Source organism: Tamandua tetradactyla, chromosome X, assembly GCF_023851605.1.
Source record: "Tamandua tetradactyla isolate mTamTet1 chromosome X, mTamTet1.pri, whole genome shotgun sequence".
Lineage (NCBI taxonomy): Eukaryota > Metazoa > Chordata > Mammalia > Pilosa > Myrmecophagidae > Tamandua > Tamandua tetradactyla.
The window spans coordinates 103692919-103718742 of record NC_135353.1 but is presented as its reverse complement, the minus strand read 5'-3'; the positions used below and the strand labels follow the sequence as shown (position 1 = coordinate 103718742).

The 25824-nt window shown below is 50.9% G+C and overlaps 1 protein-coding gene across 2 annotated transcripts; it reads left to right on the top strand.

Moving 5' to 3' along the window:
• Window positions 1–11857: 11857 nt before the first annotated feature.
• On the top strand, window positions 11858–25169 carry EFNB1 (ephrin B1). 2 transcript variants are annotated; one of them, XM_077146386.1, is made up of 5 exons: window positions 11858–12784; window positions 21336–21613; window positions 22404–22496; window positions 22699–22827; window positions 22977–25167. In XM_077146386.1, exons 1-5 carry the CDS (start codon window positions 12657–12659, stop codon window positions 23387–23389), a joined length of 1041 nt encoding a protein of 346 aa, XP_077002501.1. In that variant the 5' UTR covers window positions 11858–12656; the 3' UTR covers window positions 23390–25167. The 2 variants fall into 2 exon arrangements, with proteins under 2 accessions (XP_077002501.1, XP_077002502.1); XM_077146387.1 differs by lacking the exon at window positions 11858–12784 and adding an exon at window positions 15606–16788 and having other exon boundaries at window positions 22977–25169.
• The last annotated feature ends 655 nt before the right edge of the window (window positions 25170–25824 follow it).

The following is a 25824-nucleotide window of genomic DNA, read 5'->3' as shown; positions in this document are numbered from 1 at the left end:
TGGGTACTGCATTTTCTAATTCAACTTGTACGGTCAGGGTTTTTTTGAAATTCATAATCACATGGAATCTTGAATAAGGCATGAGATCTTACTGGTTTTTACAATTTAGTGTGATGCCTGATACATCCCAGAGTAATTTGGGCAGAGAATAAAAAAGTATTTGCAAAGTCCCCTTGGGGGACAGGGGAGAAAAGAAGAAATATTCAACTTGCCCACCTGGGGAATTCCTGATATTCTCACAAGCAGTGGGGACAACCAATTCAATAGGCTGAGCCCTTGATCTTGGGGCCCACCCCTTTGAAACTTATTCCTGCAAAGGAGAAACTAAGCCAATCTCTTTTGTTGCTCAGATGTGGCCTCTCCCACTAAACCAACTCGACAGGTGAACTAACTGCCTCCTCCTCCTACGTGGGATGTAACTCCAAGGGTGTAAATCTCCTTGGCAACATGAGACAGAAATCCCGGAGATTAACCTGGACCCAGCATCATAGGCTTGAGAAAGCCTTCTTGACCAAAAGTAAGAAGAGACAAATGAGACAAAATAAAGTTTCAGCAGCTGAGAGATTTCAAACAGAGTTGACAGGTTATCCTGGAGGTCATTCTTATGCAATATGTAGATATCCTTTTTAATTTGTGGTGTATTGGAGTGGCTAGATAGATGTACCAGAATCTGTTGAAAAATATTCCAGTAACCTTGACTCTTGAAGATGATTGTATAACTGCATAGATTTTACAATCTGATTGTGTCATTGTGAAAAACTTGTGTATGATGCTCCCTTTACCCACAGTATGGATAGAGGAGTGAAAAAAAAATAGGGATAATAAATAAATAAATAATGGATTAAAGGGTAAAAAAGAAATTGAATAGATTGCAATGCTAGTGGTCTATGAGAGGGAGCGGTAAGGGGTATGGGATGTATGAGCTTTTCTTTTTATTTCCTTTTCTATAGTGATGCAAATGTTCTAAAAAGGATCATGGTGATGAACACACAACTATGTGATGATATTCTGAGCCATTGATTGTATTCTTTGAATGGACTGTGTGTATGTGAAGATACCTCAATAAAAATATATATTTAAAAATGTATATGTAATTAAGGGACCCTAAATAGACAAAGCCATCTTGAAAAAGAAAAATGAACTCAGAGGACTCATACTTCTTAACTTTAAATCGTATTGCAAAGCTACAGTGGTCAAACAGCATTGTACTGGCAGAAAGACAAATAGACCAAAGAATTGAATTGACAGTTGAGAAATAGACCCTCATACCTTTGGCCAATTGACTTTTTACAGGTTTCCAAGTCCACTCAAGTGGGAAGAATAGAGTTCAAAAAATAGTGCTGATAGAACTGGATTTTCTATCCAAAAGAATGAGAGCAGACCCTTATCTCACCTCATATACAAAAATTGACTCAAAATGGATCAAATACCTATAAGCATAAGAACCAAGACTAGAAAACAATGAGGGAAGCATCTTCAGGATCCTATGTTAAGCAATGGCTTCTTAGACTTTATACTCAATACACAGCCACAAAACAAAAAAATAGATAAATGGAACCACCTCAAAGTTAAAAACCTTGGGGCATCGAAGGACTTTGACATGAAAATGAAAATACAACCTTCTCAATGGGAGAAAATATTTGGAAACCACATATCCGATAAGGGTTTAGTATCTACACTATATAAATAAATCTTACAATTAAAGAATAAAAAGACAAATAACCCAATTAAAAAATAAGCAAAAAGCTTGAATATACATTTACCCAAAGAGGATATGCAAATGGCTATAAAGCACATTCAAATTTGTTCACAATGACTAACTATTAGGTAAATGCAGATCAAAACCATAATGAGACGTCATTTCATACCCACTAGAATGGCTATGATGAAAAAAAAATAAGAAAATTACAAGTGTTGGAGAAGATGTAGAGAAATAGGAACACCCATTCACTGTTGGTGGGAATGTAAGATGGTGCTGCCCCTGTGGAAGACAGTTTGGCAGTTCCTTGGGGAGCTAAGCACAGAATTACCATATGACCCAGCAATCCTGCTACTAGGTATACAGCCAGAAGAATTGAAAGCTGGGCCTCAAATAGATATTTGCACACTGATGTTCATAATAGCATTATTCACAATTGCCAAAAGATGGAAGCAACCCAAGTGTCCATCAACTGATGAATGGATATAAACAAAATGTGATATACACATCCAATGGAATATTATTCAGCTGTAAAAAGGAATGAAGTCCTGATGCATGAACCTTGAGGACATTATGCTGTGAGTGAAATAAGTCAGGCACTAAAGCACCAATATTGTATGATCTCACTGACTTGAAGTAATTACAATAAGCAAACTCAAACAGTTAGGATCTAGATTATAGATTATCAGGGGATAGGGTGGGATAGAGAATGGGGAGCTGATGCTTAATTTGTACAGAATTTCTATTTAGGTTGGTTGTAAAGCTTTTGAAATGGAGGGTGGTGATGGTAGCACATTATTGTGAGTGTAATTAACAGCGGTGAATTATGGTTGAAAGGGGACATTTTGGGTTGTATATGTTACTATAATGAAAGAAGATATAACACAGTTTTAGTTATAACACATTAAGCTCTGTTGTGGACAATGGACTGGAGTTAATAGTACAAGTATAAGAATTTTCTTTCATGAATGATAACAAATGTATGACACTAATTATAACAAATATATGACATTAACACAAGGTGTTAATAATAGGATGGTATATGGGAAAAATAAACCTGATGTAAACTATACACCATAGCTAACAGTACTGCTTCAATATTCTTTCATGAATTGTAACAAAGGTAGCACTCCAATGCCAAGTGTCAAAAATAAGGGGATATATGAGAATATTGTATTTTTTACATGAGTTTTCTGTAAACCTACAATTTCTCTAATTGAAAAATAATAACAATTTTCAAAAACTCATAAAGGTATAAGGATAAATATATAGTTCAATGGAATACAATTCAGATTCCATAAATAAAACATCACATTTTTGGTTAATTGATTTTCTACAAAGATGCTAAGACAATTCAATGATGAAAGAAAAGTATTTTCAACAAATTTTGCTGAGACAACTGGATACGGATGCAAAGGAGAAAGGAACATGGACCCTGGCTCACACTACGTAAAAAAAATTAAGTAATTAAGATTAAGAATTAAAAAATTTTAAATTAAGAAAATTAAGAGGTAAAACTATAAATTCCTCAAGTATGACACCAAATGCACAGCAATAAAGAAAAAATAGATAAATTGAACTTCATCACAAGTAAAAACTTTTCTGCTTCAAAGGACACTATCAATAAAGTGAAAAAATAAACTAAAAAATGGGAGAGAATATTTTCAAATCATATTTATGATAAGGGACTTGTATCCAGGCTATATAGAGAACACCTAAAACAACAATAAAAAGACAAATAACCAAATTAAGAAATGGATGAAAGATTTGAATTAGCATTTCTCTAAAGAATACATTCAAGTGGCCATCAGGCACAGGAAAACATTTTCAATATCATTAGTTATTTATGAAATTTTAACCAAAACTATAATGAGGTAGCTTATCACACCCACTAGGGCAGTTATAATTAAAAAGAAAAAAGACAGAGAGAATAACAAGAATTTATGAGGATGTGGAAGAATCAAAACCTCATTCTCTAATTGTAGGAATGTATAATGGTGCAACTGCATTGGATTCATTTGGAAACTTCTCAAAAAGTTAAATTTAGAGGGCGGGCCACGGTGGCTCAGCAGGCAGAGTTCTTGCCTGCCATGCTGGAGACCTGGGTTCGATCCCCAGTGCCTGCCCATGCAAAAAAAAAAATTTTTTTAATTAAAAAATAAATAAATAAAAGTTAAATTTAGAGTTACCTTATGACCCAGCAAATGCGCTTCTAGGTTTATACCCAAGAGAACTAAAAAATCATATTCTAAAAAAATTTGTAAAAGAACGTTATGAATAGCAACATTATTTGTAATTCTCCAAGGTGGAAACAACCCAAATGTCCATCAAGTGGTTCATGGATAAACAAGATGTGGTCTATCCATGCAATGGAATAATACTTAGCCAAAAAAAAAGGAATGAAGTACTGATACATACTATCACATGAGTGAACCTTGACAATGCAAAAATTCTATGTGGCCTGGTACATGCACACCCATCAGCTTTAGCAATCAGCAAGGCTGGGGTGAAGTTGTCAGCCGCTGGTAGAAGTTGTGTTGCTTGGTCAGGGCACATACACTTCTGAAAGGAAAACCACTGCGCTTCTGCTTAGCAGTGGTACCTGGGAGGCCCTGCTGGCAGGGCCCTCATTTTCTTTGGAAAGCAATTCTGTTCTGTACCAATGCAAGGCAAAATAGGTAATCACAGTCACAGTCCTGTGCCTTATTGTTCAGGCAACATCAGCCTGGAAAATTCTAAAAGCAGGTATTACCAATCATCCACTTTGGCCATAAAACCCCTTAATAAATTACCCATGGAAAGTTAACCCTAAAACCTGCAACTCTGCTCATTGCAGGATGTGCCTGGAAAACTGAAGAGGCACTGGTTTCTAGGGTTGTCAACTCCAAGCCAGGGCTTCGTTAACACCTGAGAAGTGAAAGGAAGGGAAGGAGGGGCACTTGGACTACTTCAGACCACACAATGGGTGGTCTTTCTTTACAATCTGAGTAGACACCGTACAACAAGGACTACTAAGAACTGAGTGTCCAAAAGATAGAGTCTCAGGTGAGGGACTTACTTGGGCAAGGGGAGAGGGCAAAAGTGAGGCACCTCAGTTTCCTCCAAGGTCCCCAGGTTGGAGAAAAGAAAAATGGCTCAGGAAAGCCATGGACAAGAGTAAAGCTCTGGTTGGTGGGCTTGCTCTTCAGAACTGCTTGTTGGCTTGGGACTGTTGCCTGGCTGGGCACGGGTTCGTGAGAGGAAGTAACTCAGGAGTCTGTCCCATCTCTTTAGCTTTGGAGCACCTGCCAGGCTCCTAGGGGCAGCCCAGCAGTTTGTGAACTAAACTGCTCCATCTTAGTTCCTGAGGGAGTCTGGATATTTCACTGATCACAATCTCTGGTTTCAAATGTCAGTCAATTTTCTGCAGAAGTCTCCTAGTTGGCCACAGTCTTGTTGTGTGATAGGAGCTGGAAGACTGCCCTTTTGGGCTGGGAAATCTGGCTTTCTGTCAAATTATCAAACTAGAGAAGGCCTGCCCTGAGATGAAGAGAGAGAAGGAATAAGGGGGGACAGAGTTAATCCATCCATGCCCCGTGGAACACATGGGTCTTTGCTGTGTCAGCATGTACCAAGTTGTCATCACCAGGTCCCTTCCAGGGAGAGAGGCAGTTTCTGGCACATAGTAGACAGAAAGACCTATGGTTTGGAGCCAGAGAGTCCTGTATCAAACTCTGCGTTACTTAAGCCATTTGACCTCTGAGAGTGCCAGTTTCCTGAACTGTATGAAAAATGAGTTTTGAATGAGGTAAAGGATGCAAAGTACCTGGAACATAGTAGACACTCAATAGATGGTAGCTGTCACTATCACCACCACCACCATCATCATCACCAAATAGCTTTGAATGAGCATTTTCCTATGCTTGGTCTTGATGCAGAGGCTGAAGGGGAAGCAGTCAGTTGTCTCTGTTCCAGGTTAGTACCTAGCAGTTGAGCTAAGATACACACAAATAATAAAAATCCAAGGGAAGACTACAGGCTGTATGGTCAGGATGCTGGAGCTCAAAGGAGGGAACAGATCCTGTGGGCTAGGGCTTTCCAGGAATGTTGCCCAGAAGAGGTGAATGCTAAGGTAGACCTGGATATATCGGGCTTCCAGTATTAGAGAAGAGGTAGGATGGGGAGGTGAAGGGAGAGTGTTCCTGGTTCAGCTCAGTTCAGGCCAGTACCCAAAGCTGGCAGTAACCTATTCTCTTGTCTGGCCTCTGCAGCTCAGTGCTGTCTGCTTTGGGGATGTAAGTACCAGTCTGGCCACTAGAGGACGACAGAGTTTAAGGAATAGGGAGGTTACTATGAAAGGGGAAAAAAAAAGAGTTCCTTGGGGATTCCACCCCTCTGATTCAACAATCTGCTTTAATGCCTTGTTTCCCCAGCTCTGGAATCCCACTCCCTCCCTACCAGGTCTTTTACAAAGCCCTAATCCCCTAAGGCATGCTTAGTTCAGAAACTCCAGAGCTTCCTGTCTTCCCCACCTGTACTCAGGACAGGAATCCAAGGCGGAACATTCCCTCCCTCTCCACAACCCTGACCCCTTACTTTGGCGGGGGGTGGGGGGTGGAAGTGTGGCCTGCGGGGAGCAGGGCAGTTGGCAGGACAGGGGGAATTTAGTGGAGAGACTAAAGGTTTAGAAAGTAACTGGGGGCCTTGCTGGAACACACACGGATCCCAGGCATTGGGATCTTCCTGATTGAAAATGGAAAGAAAGATCTCTAAACTAGGCTAGACTAAGTTGTGAATGGGGAGGGCAGGTTTCAATGTCAGGGATTCTGCTTGGGTTGGCTCAGGGCCAGCTGGGATAGGGTGGGCTTGGGTGCCATATATTCTCCAGTAGTTGTCTGGTCAGCTGAGTTCAGCCCCTTATCTATCTTCAAGATGTCTCCAGGGCCCATGGCCTCTCTACTACTAGATCTGGGGTTATCAGTGGATAAATCCCGGAACATGATCCTTTAGGCTTCATAGTGGGGTGGGAAGTAGAGAGCTGGCTCATAGGCTAGTGAGGGGTCAGAGCTGGGAGGGCTGAAGAGATGAGGGAGCAGCTTCCCTTTCCTTTGCTTGCTCGGCTTGGAATATTCTTCCCTGAAAACTTTGTTCCCTGTGTCTCTGGGGCCTGGCATGTCCACCATGTTCACTAAGGACCCATTTATCCAGCTAGCACTGCCCTCCCCCAGGTCTACCAGTCCTCTGAGATGAGAAGCTAGGCTGAGGTTAGTGACAGGTGGGGACAGCTGCTGCTCCCTTCCGAGTGTCTGAGTCTCTGACAGTGATGCATGGCTCAGTTCCTCCTTGCACATTCCCTAGGTAACAAAAGTGAGAGGAGTAACTGGCGGGCTGGGCCATAGTGCTACAGGTTTCCCCCCACTAGGCTGCTCCTCACTGGGCTGGGGAGCCAAGAACAGGAAGGACTCCTGGAAGGAGCCGAGCCCAGGTCAGTGAAACAGAGGAGGACAGTGATGTCCAAAGAAGAGGCTTTGGAGGAACCCAGGGTCCCAGCTACAGTTCAGAGCCTTGTACCCCCTGCTATATGCCATGTCAGGCCATGCTGTGGCTCTCAGATGCCCTGTTCCAGGACCTTCTCAGGGCCAGAGGGGCAGGCTGTTTGCCTGCCTGAGGCCTGAGGACATAGGACAGATGTCTAGGCAGAGGGGGATAAAGAGAAGGGAGGGAAGGAGGGGGATCAGGCCCACCTTAAGGGGAGAGTAGCTCCTTCTATCTTTGATGCTGTTCTGCCAATGGCCAGACCTGGTTTCAGGATGGCACCTGACAGATCAAGGTGGTCTCAATGCAAACACCCATAAACCAGGCAGGCAGCTGGGACAGGAACCAGGAAGAGTACAGTCTGGTTGAACCTTTGGCCATCAGGACCACCACTACCACCACCCCCCTGCTTTCCCCAGCGACTGGAAACTCACAGCTGCAGTGAAATCAGACTTCCAGGGCTTACTGACCTGGAGCTTGATCCACCCTAGCCCTGGGGCATGGTGCAGCCCAAATGAGGAGAGGAGGAAGAGTGATAGGGTTCAGGCCCCACCCTGAGTGTGCCCTGAGACTGACCCAGAGATAGAGTGACCTGACAAAAGTATTCATGGGGTAGAGAGGGCAGCCTGGGCCCGAAACAGACCCCAGCTAGTCTCAGCTAGGAGGCAATGGAGGCAGAGAGACGAACAGAAGAAGAGACGGTGTGAATAAGCCAGCTGAGCAAGAGAGGGAATTGCAGGTTAAAGGTTGTGGGGCAGGGAATGCAGCCAGACTGAGCTCTGATGCCTGTCTCCTGATCTCTAAAATATCCACCTTAGAAGGGAGATGAGGACTTTTAAAAGATCATTTAGCACCAGAGGTGAAAGCACCCAACTATAGTGACTGGCAGAAACAGCAGCTCTTCTTCTCCCTGTAGGGAATGGGTATCTGTGAGGAGGATGCAGGAGGAGGCAGTGGGCATTCCAGGGAACAGACAAGAGAGATAGAGCAGGCCAGAGATTACTGAGTTAGGAGAGGGTTGCTAGCCTCACTGTGTCATCCCATTTGGTTTCACTCCCAGACTCTTCAACTGTTTTTCCAAGGGTTTGTTCTGGCTGGCCCCAGTGGCTCACAGAGGCCCAGATCCTGGCATGCACTCATTTCCACAGCCCTGGGATATCAGCGTAGAGTCATCATTAGGTCAAGTTGTGAAACCAGATGGCCTGGGTTGTAATCCTGACATTTCTACTTACTGTGTGGCCTTGAGTGAGTTACTTCACCTCTCTGTCTCAGAGTGGCAAGGCAGGCAGGGACAGGTCAAGGATTCAGGCCATAGAAATAGAGGGGGTGTGTATGTCTGTTAGTGCATGTGTGTGTATGACAGTGAACATGGGACAATGTGGGGGCTAGACTCTAAGTTCCGCGAGGGCAGGAACCAGGCCCTGCCACCTTGTGCTGAATGAATGAATAGCTGAGAAAAGAATAGTCTGTGTTTGTATAGATACACATGCAAGTGAGCATATGACAGCAAGAGAGTATCTGAGCGGGAGATAAAGATGGGCATGTGGCACACAAGGCATGTGTGAACGGGTGACTAGAAAAGAGGGTGTCTCTGTGGGAGGCTCTGTGGAATAATAGTTTCCATTTAGTAAGCACTCATTGTGGGCCAGGCATGATACATTCATGTGCATTATCTCATTCACCCCTCACCAGAGCATTGTGAATGAGGGAATATCTTCAATTTACAGACAAGTACACCGAAGCATACAGAGGCTCAGTGACTTTCCCAAGGTGACACAGCTGATAAGTAGTGAAATCTGTGGCTCCGAAGTTTGTGCTTGCCTGCTTCCATGGGTATGGGAATCTGAACATGGAAGGAGCTGGTCTCTAGCTCTCCAGGGGCCACTTGACACCTGAGGCCTCCTGCTAGCTGCCTGAGGTTCTTCTGCCTCCCTGGATCCAAGAAACCCCCACATACTGATTTTAGTCTGCCTGAGCTTTGTACATGTCTGCCTGTCCCCAACAGACCAGGAGCCCCTGCATAGCAGGGGTGGGTGGAGCTTTTCTCTGGATCAGCGGGGTTGGCTCCCAGCAAGGCCAGCACAGAGTCAATGCTACAGAAATACTGGTAGACTTGAATCACAAGGTGTATGTGTGAATGTGTGTGCGAGTGTGTGTGTGACAGAGAGAGAGAGTCAGAATGGTGACAAGGTGGTCTGGGAGGCCCTTGTCATGACCACCAGTGGAATCAAAAGGTAGGGCTTGGATAAAGGAGAGCCCACATTCCCCACAGATCCCTGCCGACTTCCTCTCAGGCTCCCCTGGGGAGTCAGTTTTTCCTACCTCAGATGCCTGAATCACATCTGAGGCCCCGCCAGGGTGGAGCAGGAGGTGGGGGCCTGGCTGTGGCAGGGAGTAGGTCCAAACTTGTTACTGAGGCCCCTGAAGCTGGGGTGGGCAGGTTGGGGCAGAAAGGCTGTGACATATCCAGGGGCGACCCAGGTGTGGGGCAGGCCTGGACAAAAGGAGTCCTCTCATCCTTTCCTCTGCTGCCCTCTCCACCCAGAATTAGGTGTTGGTACACTCAGGTGTTGCATCTGTTTGCCCAGGTCTCCCAAGTCTGGCAGCCTAACCTCACCTCCTCTATCCACCAGCCAGCCTTGGGTTCCCCTCCAAAGGGGAAGAAGAATCAAGGCTGGTTCTAGAATTGTTTGTGAGGAACAAAGAAGGACTTTTCTAGGCCTAGTAACCTCATGGAGGTCTTTGAGTGAAGCATTGAGTGCTGGCCAACCTGAAGGCTACTGCTTTCCAGCCACCAGCCAGCTTTTAACCAGAAATAAACCAAGTAAGCAAGGACAGGTTGGATATGTGGCAATCTAATATGGTACAGAGACAAGACAAACCTGGGGCCAAATTCTGATCACTGATCAGCTTGGTGACCTCCGAAGAGTCATTCCTCCCTGAGCCTTAGTTTCCCCCTGACATACAATGGGGATGGTGAAACTTTCTCAAAGGGTTATGACAGAAAAAGCACCTAACATGGTTCCTGGCACTTAGTGGCACTCAGTAAATGGCAGGCTTTCTTTCTATACTCAGATTTTGACATCCAAGCATGCACTTCAGGGATCCCAGTCTTCCAGCTAGATTAGTTGTTTGTCTGTTCTTCTCATTCCACCTTGCTTACTCACCAATGTGGGGTCCAGCTCAGAGATCCCAGACAGTTCCACCTTGTCCCCCGCAACCCTGATTCATCTCAGCCCCAAAGTCACTGAAGGTGGGAGGAAGACCCAGCTTCTCCCCTTTTATTTCCCTCCAAATAGAGGTCCACTTTACAGCCACAGAGGTCATCCAGAGGATCCAGTGAAGAACTCAGTATCTCAGCCTTCTACTTATATGAAATAATGGACATGAAACCGTGTAAATGATAGAGCTCTTCGGAAATGTTGCTGGCCTAATTATCTCATAAAGAAGCAGCAAGGAGACTTCATATTGTTGGTGGTTCCAAAGCCAACCCCAAACCCAGACCTTCCCCTTAGCTGTTTCCCTTCCTCCCCACGCCGGGCCGCGGTTCTCGCCAAGGACACGCCTGTCTCAGGTCTTCTGTTCAAGCATGAGTGCCAGGCCTATGTGTGCCACGCGCCGGTTACAGTGGGATAGCCCCCAATCGGTCCAGACGCCGCCAGCGCTACGGAAGACCGGTAGGGGGAGACATCAGCACGTGGGTATATCTGCTGGGGTCTGACCAGTGAGAGAAGGTCGGACCGCGAGGGTCTGAGCTGTGAGAGGAAGCCAAGTTATAAGCAAGTAAGCGAGGAAGGGAGGGGAGAATGGGCCAGGGCTGAGACAAAGACCCAGATGGCGGGGCCGGGAAGGGTTGGAGTCCGGCGTCTCCGGGCCAGGGTGCCCTCTTTTGTTTTTTTCAAAAGGCGTCTGCCTTGAGCCTTGAGCCTTTGCCTTCGAGGTGTCTTTCGATATCGAGGTGCCCTCATCCCCGTTTGCCCATCCCGGGGCCATGTCTGCGCCTTCGGAAAAGATCAGACTCCAAATGTGGGTTGTGAGTTCTAGGGCTCCTACAGAGCTCTCTCCAAAGCTGAGATCCCGAAGGCCTGGTCTCTGGGAATGAAGAACTCGTCTCTCCCTCCGGATCCCATACTGGACTCAACCCGAACTTCCACCACCCACCATAGGCGCTTTAGTGTTCAGGACTCAGGACCCAAGTGCAACCGGAAACTGCATTGCCAGGGCAGAAGGAGGAGAGGCCGCCAGAGCTCTAGGTGCGATGGTCAGGGAACAGGCAGGCTGTTCCTGCCACAGAGGTGGGCGTAGAGCAGGACTTCAGGGCTCTTGTGCACAAAAAGTGAATGGAAACACTTTCTCAGGGCACTTGGGACAGGACCGGATTACTGAAAAGAGGCGCAGGGAGGAGAGCAGGTCGGCCGCTCTCGAGGAGTGCCAACTTCCCACGGGCCGAGCGCTCTGGGGACAGGACTAGGCGGCACCAGACACCAACCGCAAGGGCCGCACACTAAGATTACTGCAATCGACAGCGCGAGGTTCTTAAGAGCTCCATGAAACCCCGCCCCCTTCCTGTTCTGGGGGCGGGGGGGGCAAGGACCCCATCATGGAGCTTCCCATTGGCTAAGAGGAGCAGGGTTGTTTGCTTTCGCCTGAGCAGAGGAGTAGACAGCTCAACGGCAGCAGAAGGAGTGTATGCGCGCTGGACAGCGGTGGGAGGTGTGTGAGGCTCGCACTGGCCGCAGACCCTCGGGCGCAATCGCCTGGTAACTAGGACTCGGGGACCGGGCTGCCGGTCTACCCGGCCGAGGCTTCAGAGGCGCAAACTGATGGAACTTGTTCGCTCGGCAGCAGCGTCCCCCGCGCTCTTCTAAATACACCGAGCGGGGCCCGCGCTGAAGTAGAATCTGTCCAGGGCGCTCAGCCCGGAGTCCCAGTGTGGCCCGGAGGAACGGAGCTCGTGCCAGGGCGACCCAGTCGGGAGCCCAGGGACCGAGTTTGTATTGCGAGGAGACCTCCACTTCTTCCCGGGGGTGCCGATCCCGGGACGGTCGAGGCGTCGGGGCGGCCACCAAATCCTCCGCGGGGAGATCCGGTCGAGGAGAGGGCGCGCAGTCCGGAACGGTCTTAGGAAGTCAAGCGAAATCGGGTGGGATCACCCGGGGGCGCAGAGCCCCCGTCGCGCCTCGTGCAGAGGAGAGGCCAGGGGAGCGAGCCCTCGGAGGCCGCAGCCTATGCCCGGTTTGGGGGCGGCTGCCGAGTGAATCCTCCTGGCCCGCCAGGCGGAGAAGAGCGACACCGAAGCCGGCGGGAGGTGAACACTTCAAGGCTGGTGGCGGCGGAGGATGGGCGCCTGAGCGGCTCAGAGCGCAGCGCGGCACGGGAAGGCGAGTCGAGCTTTGCTGAGGAGGCGCCAGGGGATCCCGAACTGCAACCTGCCCCCGGGAAGATGGCCCGGCCTGGGCAGCGTTGGCTCGGCAAGTGGCTTGTGGCGATGGTCGTGTTGGCGCTGTGCCGGCTCGCCACGCCGCTGGCCAAGAACCTGGAACCTGTGTCCTGGAGCTCCCTCAACCCCAAGTGAGTAACTTATCCGCTCCCATTCTCAGGGGTGGGAAGCACTCCTTCGGGATGAGGCCGCGCGTCCCCTAGTGCGTATGGAGAGGTGTTCCGAGGAGGAGCGGCGCCTCATTTTGTCTCTTGCTTTTTATGAGTGTTTTCCTGCAGACAGGCGGGGCAGGGTGCGGCGGGTGGAGTGAGGGTACTTGGTCGGGTTGTGCCCGCTCAGCTTCCCGGCCTTCGCCTCCGCACGTCCAGAATCAAGTCGAGATGGTCGCGTCAGGCGGAGCTGGGCAGTCCCGGTGCACAAGAGTGCACCCGAGAGCTGGATTGGGGCTAGAACACAGCCCCCTCTGGGGCCCCTGGGAACGTGGCGGTCTTCGGCGAGAACCGAAGTTTGACCTAGGTTGGGGTGGGGGTGGGGGTGAAGGCGGGTTGGGGGGCCGCGAGGCCAAAACACAGGTTCCTCTTTTGCTTAGCTCCGCAAGGAATGCAGCGCCTGACCAGGCACTTGGGGTGGGTGGGCAGAGCCTGTGTCTTCACTCGGGCTTCTCCCATTTTCATTTCTCTTTCTTCCCTGTTTGCTCCCTGGCTTTTTGCTTTTGCCTTCTCTTCTTGCAAACACCATTCCCCCACCCCCACCCCCCGCCCTACTCCTTTCTCTCTGCTGGGGCTGTGGAAGGGCGGGCGCCGCTCCCAGGCTCACAAAGACGGCGGGCAGAGAGGGGCGGAGTGGGAGAGGGATTGTTTGGGGGGGGGGGGGGAGGCGGGTTTGCCATCCAGCGCCGGTCGGGGGTCCAATGGAGCGGGTGGTAGAGCTTTGGGGGCCTGCCCCAACAGCGGGTGGCGGTCCAACCGGCGAGGGAGGTGGCCTAGGAGCTAGCAGTCCCTGTCCATGCGGGTCCCATTGGCTCCCAACCTTGTGTACCCCAGCTTGGAGAGCTGTCCTTAGTTTTCCCCGAGGGGTTCGGGGGCAGCTCTATAGAGGAGATCCTTCTTTTTCTTCCTCCTTCCCCTCCACGCCTCCCATCCCCAACAACACACCTTTCAGGGCGGTGGCTCAGTGGTTTCTGGGATGTTAATGGGAGTTGCTGGGGCTGTTGAGGTGACCTCTGGACCTTTCTCTCCTTTGGTATCCAGGACTCGGTTAGGAGTCCAAGGTCAAAATAGGTCTTCCTCCCGGTCCTCCAGAGGTCCCAGCAGTGTCAGCGCACCCCCACTAAGCCGGAATCTGGGGTCCTTGGCCTGGCCTGTCTCTGTTCTCTAATTCCTGTATCCAGAATGTCTTCCTGTCCACTCTTACAGGACTCCCTGCTAACTTCCCAGGCTCCTGCTTGCCATGGTCTCTTGGGTCCTGGGGACTTCGCATCTCTCAGTCCTGGAGTGGGAGAAGGCAGCTTCTTTAAATTTCTGCTTGGGTTAAGGTCCTATTACTGGTTGGTGGGAAGGCTAACCAGGGTCAGAGTGGAGGGCTCTGTCTCCGCACAAGAATTTCTCCTCTCCCTAGAAGCCAAACTGGGACAGCACTCTCCTAACATTGGGGGGCTCAAAATGGTCTGGGGGCCCTGGGCCTTCTCAGCCCAGGGGAAAGATTGTGAAGCACCCAGTTCCCCCTATAAGGGTAGAGGCTGGAAATGCTCTCTCTTGAGCCAAGAAAGCTGAAATCCGCCTGGGGTAGCCCATCACAGGGACTCATGGGAGTGACCTAATTGCTCTGGTCTCTAACCAGAGATAGCATACTGGTCCACAGCTGGAAAGGAGCCCTCCTGCAGAGTTGGGAGCAGAGGGGGGCGGGGGTCTTGAAGAAACAAGATCTGTCCCCTTTTTGTGTTCTGAACCTTAGGGCTCTGGACTGGCTTACAGGTTTTTGGAGGTTGCATCCCCTCTGCTCCCCCCATCACCCTCACACTGAGAGCAGGCATCCTGGGGGAGGGAGCGGCTGGGGCTCAGTAAGATCTACATGAATTCCATCCTGTAATGGAACAGATCCTGGGAATGGTCGGGGGCTGATCTTGGTGCCCTCGTCCCCCTTCCTCTCAAAAGTTCCATCTATGCTTAGGGGTCTGTGTGTGTTGGAGAGGTGGGGGTGGGGTGGGAGCAAGAGGACAGGAGAGAGGCACTGCCCTCGACTTCAGTTGTGGGGGCTGTCTCTGCCACCGCGCCCAACCCTCAAGCTGCTACAGCCTTTCAAATAAACAGTCTCCTCCTTTGCCTCCTGTCCGAGTTCTCCCTCTTAGCTCCATGTCCTGTTGGTTCACCCTCTCACACCCTCTGTGAGCCTTGCTCACCTCCCTTCTCCAGCTAGGCTCGCCTGTTCTCCCTCTTTCTCACACTCCCTTTCACTCTTAGTCACTCTCTGCCTCTTTTTCTCAAGTCCTTTTGTTTCTCGCACATGCCCATGCTTTCCCTCACAGGCTCATTTTCTCTCTTCCCTCCCCTCTTCCTCCCGGCTTTTGGTCTCTCTTCTCAGCCTTGTCAGGAGCTGGCAACCCCCCCCTCCCCCAAAATCTCCCAGTGCCTATAAACCCTGCTTAATTGCTTCCTCCTTGGGAAAAAAAATCAAAATAAAGAAGTAGTGGGGCTGAGGGTATGCTACCAGGTTCTCGGGTGCGCACAGCCCCAGCCCTCATCGGGAGAGGGAAGTAAAAGGGCTGGCTCAAGACTCCCAGCCTCTTTTGCAAACAGGTACTCGGGCCTTCCTGGGTGGTAGTCCCTGGATGACAAGAGCTCCTGCCTCCTTGGGCCCCTCCTATCAGATTTGCCATATGCACACAGGCTGGGGAGGTTGGCTTGGTCCCACTAGAGGTTGGTAGGATTTAGGGTGTGTGGGCGTGCCTGGGTGGGGGGCGGGGGGACTGTGAATGAAGTAGTCCCTGGCGGCCCCCTCCCCCAGCCTCTTCCCCTAGGGAGCTCAGGCAGCCGGCTGGGCTCACACTTGAGTCCTCAGCCAAGTCCAGCTGCTGCAGTTCAGTCTCTCAGTCCCGTTATGACCCCTTCCTGTCCCCCACTCAGGTCCCCCCCCCAACCTCCAGAGAGTGGGAATGTGCTTAAGATCACATTACACCTTCCTTACAAGGGGTGGGGGTGGGAGGTTCAGCTTGAAGTCTGGGACCCTTGACTCCAGCATGGGTGGGGGCAGCTGCAGACCCTAACCCAGGCTTTGCCTGCTACAAGCCAAAGTGTTGGCCCCAGCCCCCTCACAGCTGTTCCAGCTCACCGTCCTGGGGAAGCCAGCTCAGGGGCCCCTTTCCGGGGCCAGCTGGGGACCTGACCTCTTCTACTCTGTGGCTGATTGGCCACAGGTGGGGGCCTGAGAATGATGGGAACCCAGCAGCTCCAGAAGTTCCCTGTTCCCTTCCCTGCCTACCCTGGGCAGCCAGGCAAAGGCAAGAAGGGCCTGTAAGGCTGGGGTGGGGACTGCATAGAGAGGTCCCTTTCTCCCCCTTAATGCTCTTTATTGCCTCACCAGCTTAGGTGGTTGGGGATGGGTGGGACCTGGATACTGTGTCTAGCTACTTTCTGGTGATGTGATTATGGGAAGGGTAGATCAGCCAAGAGGCCACAGGTTGCCATGGGAACAGTAGGTTTAGGGGAAGGTCCACCCTGTGATTGTTAGGGGAGCTGAGGTGTGTGTGTGTAGGGGTGTGTGCTCACCAGCCACATTCTGGATTCCTTGCCCTGTAGACCACAGCAACCTCTCCTGGATGTATATTCACGGCAGTGATTTTGAATGGGGGTGCTAGCAGCCAGGACATAACCTCCCTCAGCTTCTTCCTCTAAATGGCACTGTGTTTGGCAGGATAACTAACAGGTAGCACCTTGCTACTTACAAAGCATTCTCATAGATGATCATGAGATCAGTGATGGATGTTCCCAACAGCCCTGTGAAGTAGGTACCATCCCATTTCCCAGATGAGAAGGCATCAGTCCTGAAAAGGGAAGTGAGTCGTCTGTGGTCAGTCAGCTAGTAGGAGGCTGAGCTGTGATATGTGCCAGTCTTCCTGCTGCTTTGGAACCCAGGAGAGGTGGGTATTAAAGATGGGATTTGGGAAGAGGTGCTATCTTCCTGCCCCTGGGTTCCCCTCTCCTCTCACAGGTGTACGTGCATTTGTCCTTGTGACTCAGGCCTTGTCTGTGCCAGGTAAGCAGTGCCCTGGCTCCCTTATTTGGCTTTGGTAGGCTTACTTCCTAGGACAGCCTGCTCCATTGGCATAAGCTGGAGGCAATCAACTTGCTGCTTGGGTCTCCTGCTCCTGAGCTCTGAATAGGACCTCTGGTTCCTCTCTGAGCCAGAAAGCTCACTTCCTCTCAGGGAACCCACAGTCTCCCCAGTTCCAAAGACCCCACAGAAGGTAGAGGATGGAGGAGGAGGAGTGTGCAAAGCCCCGATGGATGCAAGCTTTAGACAGGTGGGACAGAAGGGAGGGCACAGTTCAATATAGGTGTGGAGAATGACTTCCTCTGGGACTATCTTGGCTTCCCTGCCTCCGACAGAGCTGTGCATATGCCAGGACCCAGCTGCTGTTCCTGCCCACCCACGCCTGGGCGGGCACTGCTGGGACACGCCAGGCCTGCTCTTGCCGCCTCAGGGACTAGGTGGGGCTGGAAGAGTGAAGAGGAGCCTTTAATTTGGGGGCTCCCCACCCTAGCTAGGATGAGAGCAGGCTTGAGCTCTGGCTTGCGGTCTATTCTCCTTTGGTCTTGCCACCCTGGGGGTGCAGGTACTGTGGTGGTGGGGACACCAAATGAGGGCTGTGTCCAGAGTCTTCTACAAAACTTGGACTTTTGTGGCCTGGGATCAGGTTCTCCCTTTGGCCACTCTCTGACCACAAGTTCCTAGAGCCTGTGGGGATGGTGGGAGGGAAGTATAAACCTGGCTGAATATGGGCAGCTTTCTGGGCATGCCCATCACGGCCTGTATGCTCTTCCCACTGTAGGTTGAATGCAAGAGGAGCTGAGCTGGACAAAAGAAGTCTGGGGTGCTGTCCCCAGATCCTTCAGGCTTCTCATATCCCAGGCTTCCTTTCAGCAATCATGGCCATACTTCTAAACATAGTAGGAAGACTGGGGAAAAGTCTTGAGCTAGGGTGGAGGGGCAGAGGCTGGTCACAAGACAGAAACTGCCCCCCTGAAGTGTTCCCTAAGGTAGCTTCTTGGGTCCCAGGGCTATCAGAGGTTAGAAAAGGAAAACCTCGGGGTTACCATGGTGACCTGCTTCAGGCTTCCTGCTGGGCCGTGCCAATCCCCTTATTTTCCAGAAGAGAACTTTGTCTGGGGGTGGCCCCAGGCAGGAGAGCTTGGCTTAATAATGGGGTGGGGGTGGGGGTGGGAATTAGTTATAGAAAAGTGGGGGGTAAAGAGTTTAACTAGGGGCCAATCTCTTCCTCCTCCTCTCCTGACTTGGTGGGTAAGAGGAGAGTTGTGTCCGTTTCCCCCGTTACTGTATTACTAGTGTTGTGTCTGGCTTCAGGCTCCATTCTTACCACTTTCATACACACCTCTCGTGGCCTCTTGCTTTTCCTGGGCTTTTACTGGGCCAAGATACAGTGTCTCCAGTGGTGGGGGAAAATGATGAGAAAGCACCATTATGGGGGATCAGGCTCAGGGTAGGTGGGTCTCATAGGCTCTTCTCCCTTCTGCTTGGCTGATGTACTTCTAGGGGAAGGTGAGTTTCCCCTCTGCCAGCTGCTATGCAAATGAACTGTTGAATATTTATGAAGTCACTGTTCACTGAGGTTGAAGAGAGTCTGAGGGGTGGTAGGGGGAATAGTCCTCTCATTTCTCCCCTCCCTCCCCCCACTATATAGACATCTGTTTCCTCAATGCCTCTGGTTTAAAGGTAAGACTCGAGTAGCTGAGTCTATAGATCCTGTTCCAACACCAGGGGTCTGGGGCATGGTTGGTGATGAGAAACTGAGCTCAAGTTAGGCAGGATTCCCTGGTGATAAGCCAGGCAAGGCAAAGTGGTTAAAAAGGTGAGCTGTGCTGTTTTGCACCCCTTTCTGTGTCCTCTCTGCACCTGCTGTGACCTCCAGGTGGGGCCTTGTTGAGGTGCAACACTATAAGGATTCAGTCAGTGTTTTAGGTCCTCTTCAACCCCTTGGTTTGGCTTTGAGCACCCCTTTGAGAGCATTCATACCTTCATATGAGGGCCCTGGGCTCTGGTGAGTCTCTTAAGTTCCTTCTGGCTTCAAGAGGCCAGAAGTGGTCTAATCCTGCTGTCTGGATAGAACCGGTGTGAGGGTTGGAAAGTGAAAAATGCTGTGGGAGTTGTAGAGGCTTTGGTGGAACGTCTTGGCTTTCATTGGGATTGAGGTTGTCCCCTCTCAAATGTTTATATGAGCCCGCATTCCTTTCTGCCCCTGAGACTAGGGTAAAGTTAAATACCAAGGGGCAGGTTCCCATTTTGGCTTTTACCCTCCTGCACATTAAGATGATCCTGGGCAGGTGTCAGCTTGATGGAGCCTCACTTGACATGGAGAGAGGGCTGTTTTTCTCCATGTCCTTCATACTTGCTCTAGTTGCCCTACTCCCCTACCTGAGTATCATTTCCCTCCTTTGGATGAAGACACTGAGGCTTGGTGATGTGAAGGCACTTGCCTAGAGCTCACAGTAGGCCCTCATTACTTGCGGTACCCACTGCCTAGTGGATCCTTGGGAAATGGAATCCCTGTGTAATCCTGTGTGATTGCACTAGCCTCCTAACCTGGGTTTTTCACTAGCACAGCCTGCCTAACACTGTCAGCTTCATTCTCCCCAAGCCCTGCCTTCAGACCTTCATTTTCCTCCATGCAATGAGATGAAACCCTTGCTGCTTATTATGACATTTGAGGACTTTCGATCTGGCCCCAGCTGCTCCTTGCCACCTCTTCTCCTGCTCCTCTCTACCTATTTGTGGCCAAGCTGGACCACTCACTGGGTTGGTGTTGTGTCCCAGACACCTCTGTGTACTCTTCCTATGTATTGGCTTATTATTCCTCACCCAAGACCCACCTTTGTCCAGCCCTTTCTGTGGAGTCATTTCTGACCATCCTGATCAGATGCACAGTCTCCTTCCTCTCAATGCCTCCAGCTTTGTTGTTTGAACTGCCATCCTAGTGCACAACTTACAGATAACCTTGTGCTGTCTGCTAATAGTGTGGGGACCATTTAGTTTGCCGACTCAAACCAGATAATAAACTCCTTGAGGGTAGGGCCATATCTTCTTTTCTTATGTCCCAGACCGGGCATCTAGATATGTAGTATATCTGGCGTCCTGGCTCTTGGCACACTATTTCTAGGAAGGAGTCAAACCTGTTGAGTACCTACTGTGTGCTAGTTTCTCTACTTGTGCTATTTCATCTACCCTGAGAGGATAGTGACTCTTACTAACCCCAGATTATATGTGAGGAAACTGAAGCTGAGAAAGGGCAGGCAGCTCACTCAAGGTCACAGAGCTAGGAAGGGCCATGTCTGAGTTCAAAGTCTGAGTTCTTTCTCCTACATGGCACTGCCTTGCTCTCTGTTCCCACCTGCCCAAGCTCAGAAATGGACAACAGAGTACTGCCTATGCCCTTTCTTACCGTGTGCTCAGGCAAAGACGGGCTCCTATGGCTAGGTGTCCTTGGGCAACTGCCCTCCCCTTGCTATCCCCCAGTGCCTGGCCTTCTGGATTAGAACATGAGCCTGGCTTAGAAGGCCTTTTCCTTTCTCCTCTCTGGATCTGTGGTAGGAATAGTGTGGTGGTGGAGGGGTTGGAATACAGATGAGTTCCAGGGTTACTGGTCCCTGTCTTATATGTTCTTTGGTCCCTGGTTGGGCCCCTCCTCCCCTCACTCTGTTTTTCTTAGGAGTGAGACTGGTTACGTTTGGGAATTCAGGCTCTTCCATTGTGAGGGTGCGGTGGGTCGACAGTGGGGCATTGGTCAGTGGGAGTAAGGAGAGCTTTGGGGAGTTGTACCTGGCCAGAGACTGTATCGTCATCCTTCAGCTCTAGGCAATGCCTATTCTTATCATCACATCATGCCCAAGATTAGCAGGGATCGGGAAGAAGGCATGGGTCCCAGGCAGGTTGAGCTCCCCCAGCCTTGGCTGGGAGCTGTGGGGGTAGTGGCTAAGGCATGTGTGGGCTTGCTGTCTGGGTGCACATGCACGTGCGTGCGTGTGCGTGTGTATGTAAAGAAGGTGGCGGCAGCAGCCATGAAGGAATGTGAGTATGTTGGGGGAGGAGAGGAGGGAATGCTGCCTTTTCTAGGCAGCTCAGGCCTGACACCTTGGGACCCAGCCCATTGGCCACGTCAACCCCCTGCGGAAATGCCACATTAGGACAAAGTGCTCCCCCAGCCAGGCAGTGCCCCACCCTGCCAAGCAGCCAAAGCCTGGCAGCCTTGCCCATGGGCCACCCCTTCCACACCCTACCAGCAGTGTGGTTCTCCCTCCCCACCCCCCCAGCCTGAGGACAGAGGAAGGGCAGAATGCCTACTGTTGCATTTCCACCCAGTAGACCTAGGCTGACCCTCATTTTCTGTTCCTCTGTTCTGGGGTGGCCCAAGTCCCCAACACTCGCACTGATTGTTCTCTCCCTTCTGGGCAGGTTCCTGAGTGGGAAGGGCCTGGTGATCTACCCAAAGATTGGAGACAAACTGGACATCATCTGTCCCCGAGCAGAAGCAGGGCGGCCTTACGAGTACTACAAGCTGTACCTGGTGCGGCCTGAGCAGGCTGCTGCCTGCAGCACTGTCCTCGACCCCAACGTGCTGGTCACCTGCAACAAGCCAGAGCAGGAAATCCGCTTTACCATCAAGTTCCAGGAGTTCAGTCCCAACTACATGGGCCTGGAATTCAAAAAACACCATGACTACTACATTACCTGTGAGTGCCTACCCATCATATTGGGCATTTCCTGAGTCTGATGCTCTGCCGTCCTATAGCAGTGGGAGCTTCTGTAGCTGAAAGATTCTGCCCACAGTTTAGGTCCTGCCTGAGCTGATCCCCTTTGAAAACTGACATCCTTTCTTCCCAGCCTGACCTTTGGATTTTAGCCCCAACATTCACCAAGAGGCCCACTGCCAGCTCACCTTGGCACTCTAGGGTTTGAGTGGGAGAAGATTCCAATTCTTGTTGCTTTGTCTCTTTTCTTTGCCCACCTTCAATCTAATCTTGGTAATGGCAGAGTTGGCAGAGCCCTTTGAGATCAGCCTGCTATTTAGTCTTTTTCCTAGCTTCTTGCCCTAGATCACACAGGGCATGGTAGGGATAAAATTAGGGATAAAATTAGGACTCCAACCCAGTTCTCTTGACCCCAGGATTCCTTGTAGTCTACATAGAAGTCTCCCTCATAATGCCAGTTCTAATTGCTTTGCCTCTGAGCAACATCATCCAATGGGAGACATGCCTTACCTTGCCACTGAGAAAGAGGGGCCAAATTCTGGTCATGGTAGATAAGCAGTGCCCTTGGGGAGGGGCTAGTTTTTGACGAGGGCTGGGCTGGGCTACTCTGTTCCTAGTGAGAGGGAGGGAAGTAGTAAGGTTTACTGGTAGCTGGGAGCTGTTTGCCACTCCCCCTCCCAGTTCCATTCCTATTGGTTGACACACACTAGGGTTTCTGGATAATGCTGGCAGATCTTTCTATCCTTCTGGCTTCTCTGGCCTCTTCCCACAGCTACATCCAATGGAAGCCTGGAGGGCCTGGAGAATCGGGAGGGAGGTGTATGCCATACACGCACCATGAAGATTGTCATGAAGGTTGGTCAAGGTGAGTGTCGAGTCTGAGCACCCCCACCCCTGCCCCCAGTTAGGCCTTCAGAATAGATGTTCCTGGCTGGATGTGGGAGAGGGGCAATAGGGTTAGAGAATCTGAGGTCCAGTATACAGGCTCTTTTTGGGCTACCCTAGATGATCGATGGCACCTGTGCTGATGGGGTTCCTCCCTCTCACTGTCCTCTCCCCACACCCAGATCCCAATGCTGTGACACCTGAGCAACTGACTACCAGTCGGCCAAGCAAGGAGGCAGACAACACTATCAAGATGGCCACACAGGCTCCTCGTGGCCGGGGCCCCCTGGGTGACTCTGACGGCAAGCATGGTGAGTTATGTAAGGTGTTTCGCCAAGGGCAGAAGCCATGGCTTGGTCTCACACTGAAGAAGGGCAGGCCAGGGGCCAAGCCCAAGATGTGGCCTGTTTCCCTGATACCCCTGGATGACCACTCCCCACCCCATCCTTCCCTTCCTCAGAGACGGTGAACCAGGAAGAGAAGAGTGGCCCAGGTGCGAGTGGGGGTGGCAGCGGGGACCCTGACAGCTTCTTCAACTCCAAGGTGGCATTGTTCGCAGCTGTTGGTGCTGGCTGCGTCATCTTCCTGCTCATCATCATCTTCCTGACAGTTCTGCTACTAAAGCTGCGCAAGCGGCACCGTAAGCACACACAGCAGCGGGCGGCTGCCCTCTCGCTCAGTACGCTGGCCAGTCCCAAGGCGGGCAGTGGCACAGCGGGCACTGAGCCCAGTGACATCATCATACCCTTACGGACTACAGAAAACAACTACTGTCCCCACTATGAGAAGGTGAGTGGGGACTACGGGCACCCTGTCTACATCGTCCAGGAGATGCCACCCCAAAGCCCGGCGAACATCTACTACAAGGTCTGAGCAACCGGCGTGGCCTTGGGCCCTGAGGGACAGTCAGCCCGGACCGCACCTCTCCCTTCTTTCTACACCTCCTTCCCTTGCCAGCTGTGCCCACCTTTGTATTTAGTTTTGTAGTTTCTTGGCTTTTATAATCCCCTTTTGCCCTGCCCCCTGGGCTTCAGAGGGGGGTGCTTGTGCTCCCAACCCCCATGCTCTTGTGCCTTCCCCCTCTGGCCAGGCCTCTGGGCTCTGTGGGGGCACCCCTTCTTGGTGGGCAGGGTTGGATGCTGATGGACTGCAGGTGGGGAGATGGCCTCCTGGCCCTGCCCCATCCCTCGCCCCTTCCCCCCACTTCCTGGGACTGCTTGTCCACTATCATCACTGTTTTTTAATGCTTTTGTGTTCATTTTTTTAGCTGTCAACTCAATTTCATCTGTTTTTTTGGGGGGGAAGAAAAAATACAAAAGGTAGCCCCTCCCCAGGCTTTCTGAGCCCAGCCCGGCCCAGTATAAGAGGGCCTGGCCCTGGGGCAGCCTGGGGCCAGCCAGAAAGCATAGGATGGCATTTCTTTTATAAACTCCTTGGCATTTCTTGGGAGTGGGGGCGGCAGGCCAGGGCTGTTCCTGCCTGTGAGGGAGGAGGAGAGTGCCATTGGGCAGGGCATCCCATTTGCCCCTTCGGTCCTCCCTTCTACCAAGCTAATCTCAGCAGTGGGGTAGTGGCTGCCACCCTTTCACCAAAAAAAAAAAAAAAAAAAAAAAAAAGATCCCTTCCTTGTGGGATTCTTGGGCATCTCCTGCCTCCCTCACTCTCACGGTAATTAACGTCTTAATTGGCTGTTGCCTGGGGAACAGGAGAGCTGCTGCAGGCAGATGACCTCATGGGGGGTGGAGGGAGGTGAGGTGCCCAGGTGGCTATTTGCCCTGCAGAGCTGAGAGTCCCCCCCACACACACACACACCCTGTTCTCTCCTCACCTTTAGCCTGGTGGGGAAACAGAAGCCCAGGACAGAGACCTAAGCGGGTATAAGGCCAAGTAGCCTGCTCCTTTTCTGGGCTCTCAGCACAGGTGGGTGCCCCTCACCCATCTAGCTGCCACTGCCTGCCACTCCCCCCCCAGTCTTGAGCTGGGGCCTGGAAAGAGGAAGAGGCTGCCTGGGGCTGGGCCAGCCTGCCGTGCACTTTGACCCTGGCTCCTTGCCAGCACGGCTGCTAACAGACTGCCACTTGAGTGCACCTTGCAGGCACTCCCAGAGCGGCCAAGGAAGGAGCTGGGCCTTACACCATCCACCCCCACACTGCCTCCTGGCCAGCTGCCTACCCCAGTGTCAGGCAGGAGAGGGAGCAGAACAGCCAGCCCCTTCCAGGTGGCAGTCGGAAGGGTTTTATTTTTATTGTTGTTTTTTTGTTTTGTTTTGTTTTTGTTTCTGTTGCCATTTGTGTAAATACTAGTCTTTTTGGAAAAAAATAATGTAAAGATGTTTTGTATAAACTCTGAATTATTTTCTTGTTGCTTTTTTCTTAGAAAAAATGAGAACTTGAAAAAAAAAAAAAACAAAATTAACCACATGGAGAAATGGGTGTAAAATGGTGTCGTGATATTGGGGAATGGAATGTGTGTGCACATGTTGTGTGTGTGTGTGAGAGAGAATCATTTCCTATGCCCAAACCACTGGTGATCTGGGCAGGTATGAGAACGGAGTAACTGTCCTAGTAGGGTGAGATGTTTCAGATGTCCTATGTCCTTCTTTTTCCCCCCACCCCTCCACATTTCTTTACCCTCTTGCCCTGCTTCAAAGGAGCCTGGGAATGTTTCTCTGTCCACACTGTCACCTTTGTGGCTGTAGGGTGCTATAGTAGACTGCTGTAGACCATAGGCATCTTTGCAGTATGGCACCAGGCTCAGAGTTTTAATGGGGGTGGGGGCATTCCTGTGAGGATCTGGGTGTGTCTGCAGGTACTGCCACCACCTGGCTGGAGCTGGAGCTGGGACTTGCTGGCAAGCCCAGCCCTGCCCTGCCTCACCTTGCCTGGAGGTAAATACATATAACTTCCCAAGACCTGTGGCCCATTGGACATAAGACTGTTTCAGGCTGCCCAGTTCACCTTTCAGCTAGAGGAATCTTCCTTCTCCTTCCTTCATGGTGTATGTCCCCATCACCATGACATACTCGAGGGCATCTGGCTGGTAGTAGACACCCTTAAGCCAGAAGGAGCCCTGGGTACTCGGTCTCCCTCCCACAGGCTGATGAGTAACTCGCTCGGGTCAGAGAGTGTGGTGAGGGCCCCGAGGAAGATTTGGCCTCAATCCCACAGCAGAGACTCAGACTGGCAGGGCCTGGGGCCTTCCTGCTGCAGCATGGAGCAGGCTTTGTGTCTCATGGGGGACTCCCTGCTGAGATGGCAAAGACAGTTGTGAGTGAGATCTTAGCAGCTAAAAATGGTTAAGAAGGGAAT

What these genes read in the sequence shown, in the direction of transcription:
- EFNB1 (XM_077146386.1), top strand. Translation starts at nt 12,657, where the DNA reads ATGGCCCGGCCTGGGCAGCGTTGGCTCGGCAAGTGGCTTGTGGCGATG. An exon ending in TGGAGCTCCCTCAACCCCAA is followed by an intron (nt 12,785 to 21,335) that starts GTGAGTAACTTA and finishes CCTTCTGGGCAG; the next exon opens with GTTCCTGAGTGGGAAGGGCC. An exon ending in TGACTCTGACGGCAAGCATG is followed by an intron (nt 22,828 to 22,976) that starts GTGAGTTATGTA and finishes TCCCTTCCTCAG; the next exon opens with AGACGGTGAACCAGGAAGAG.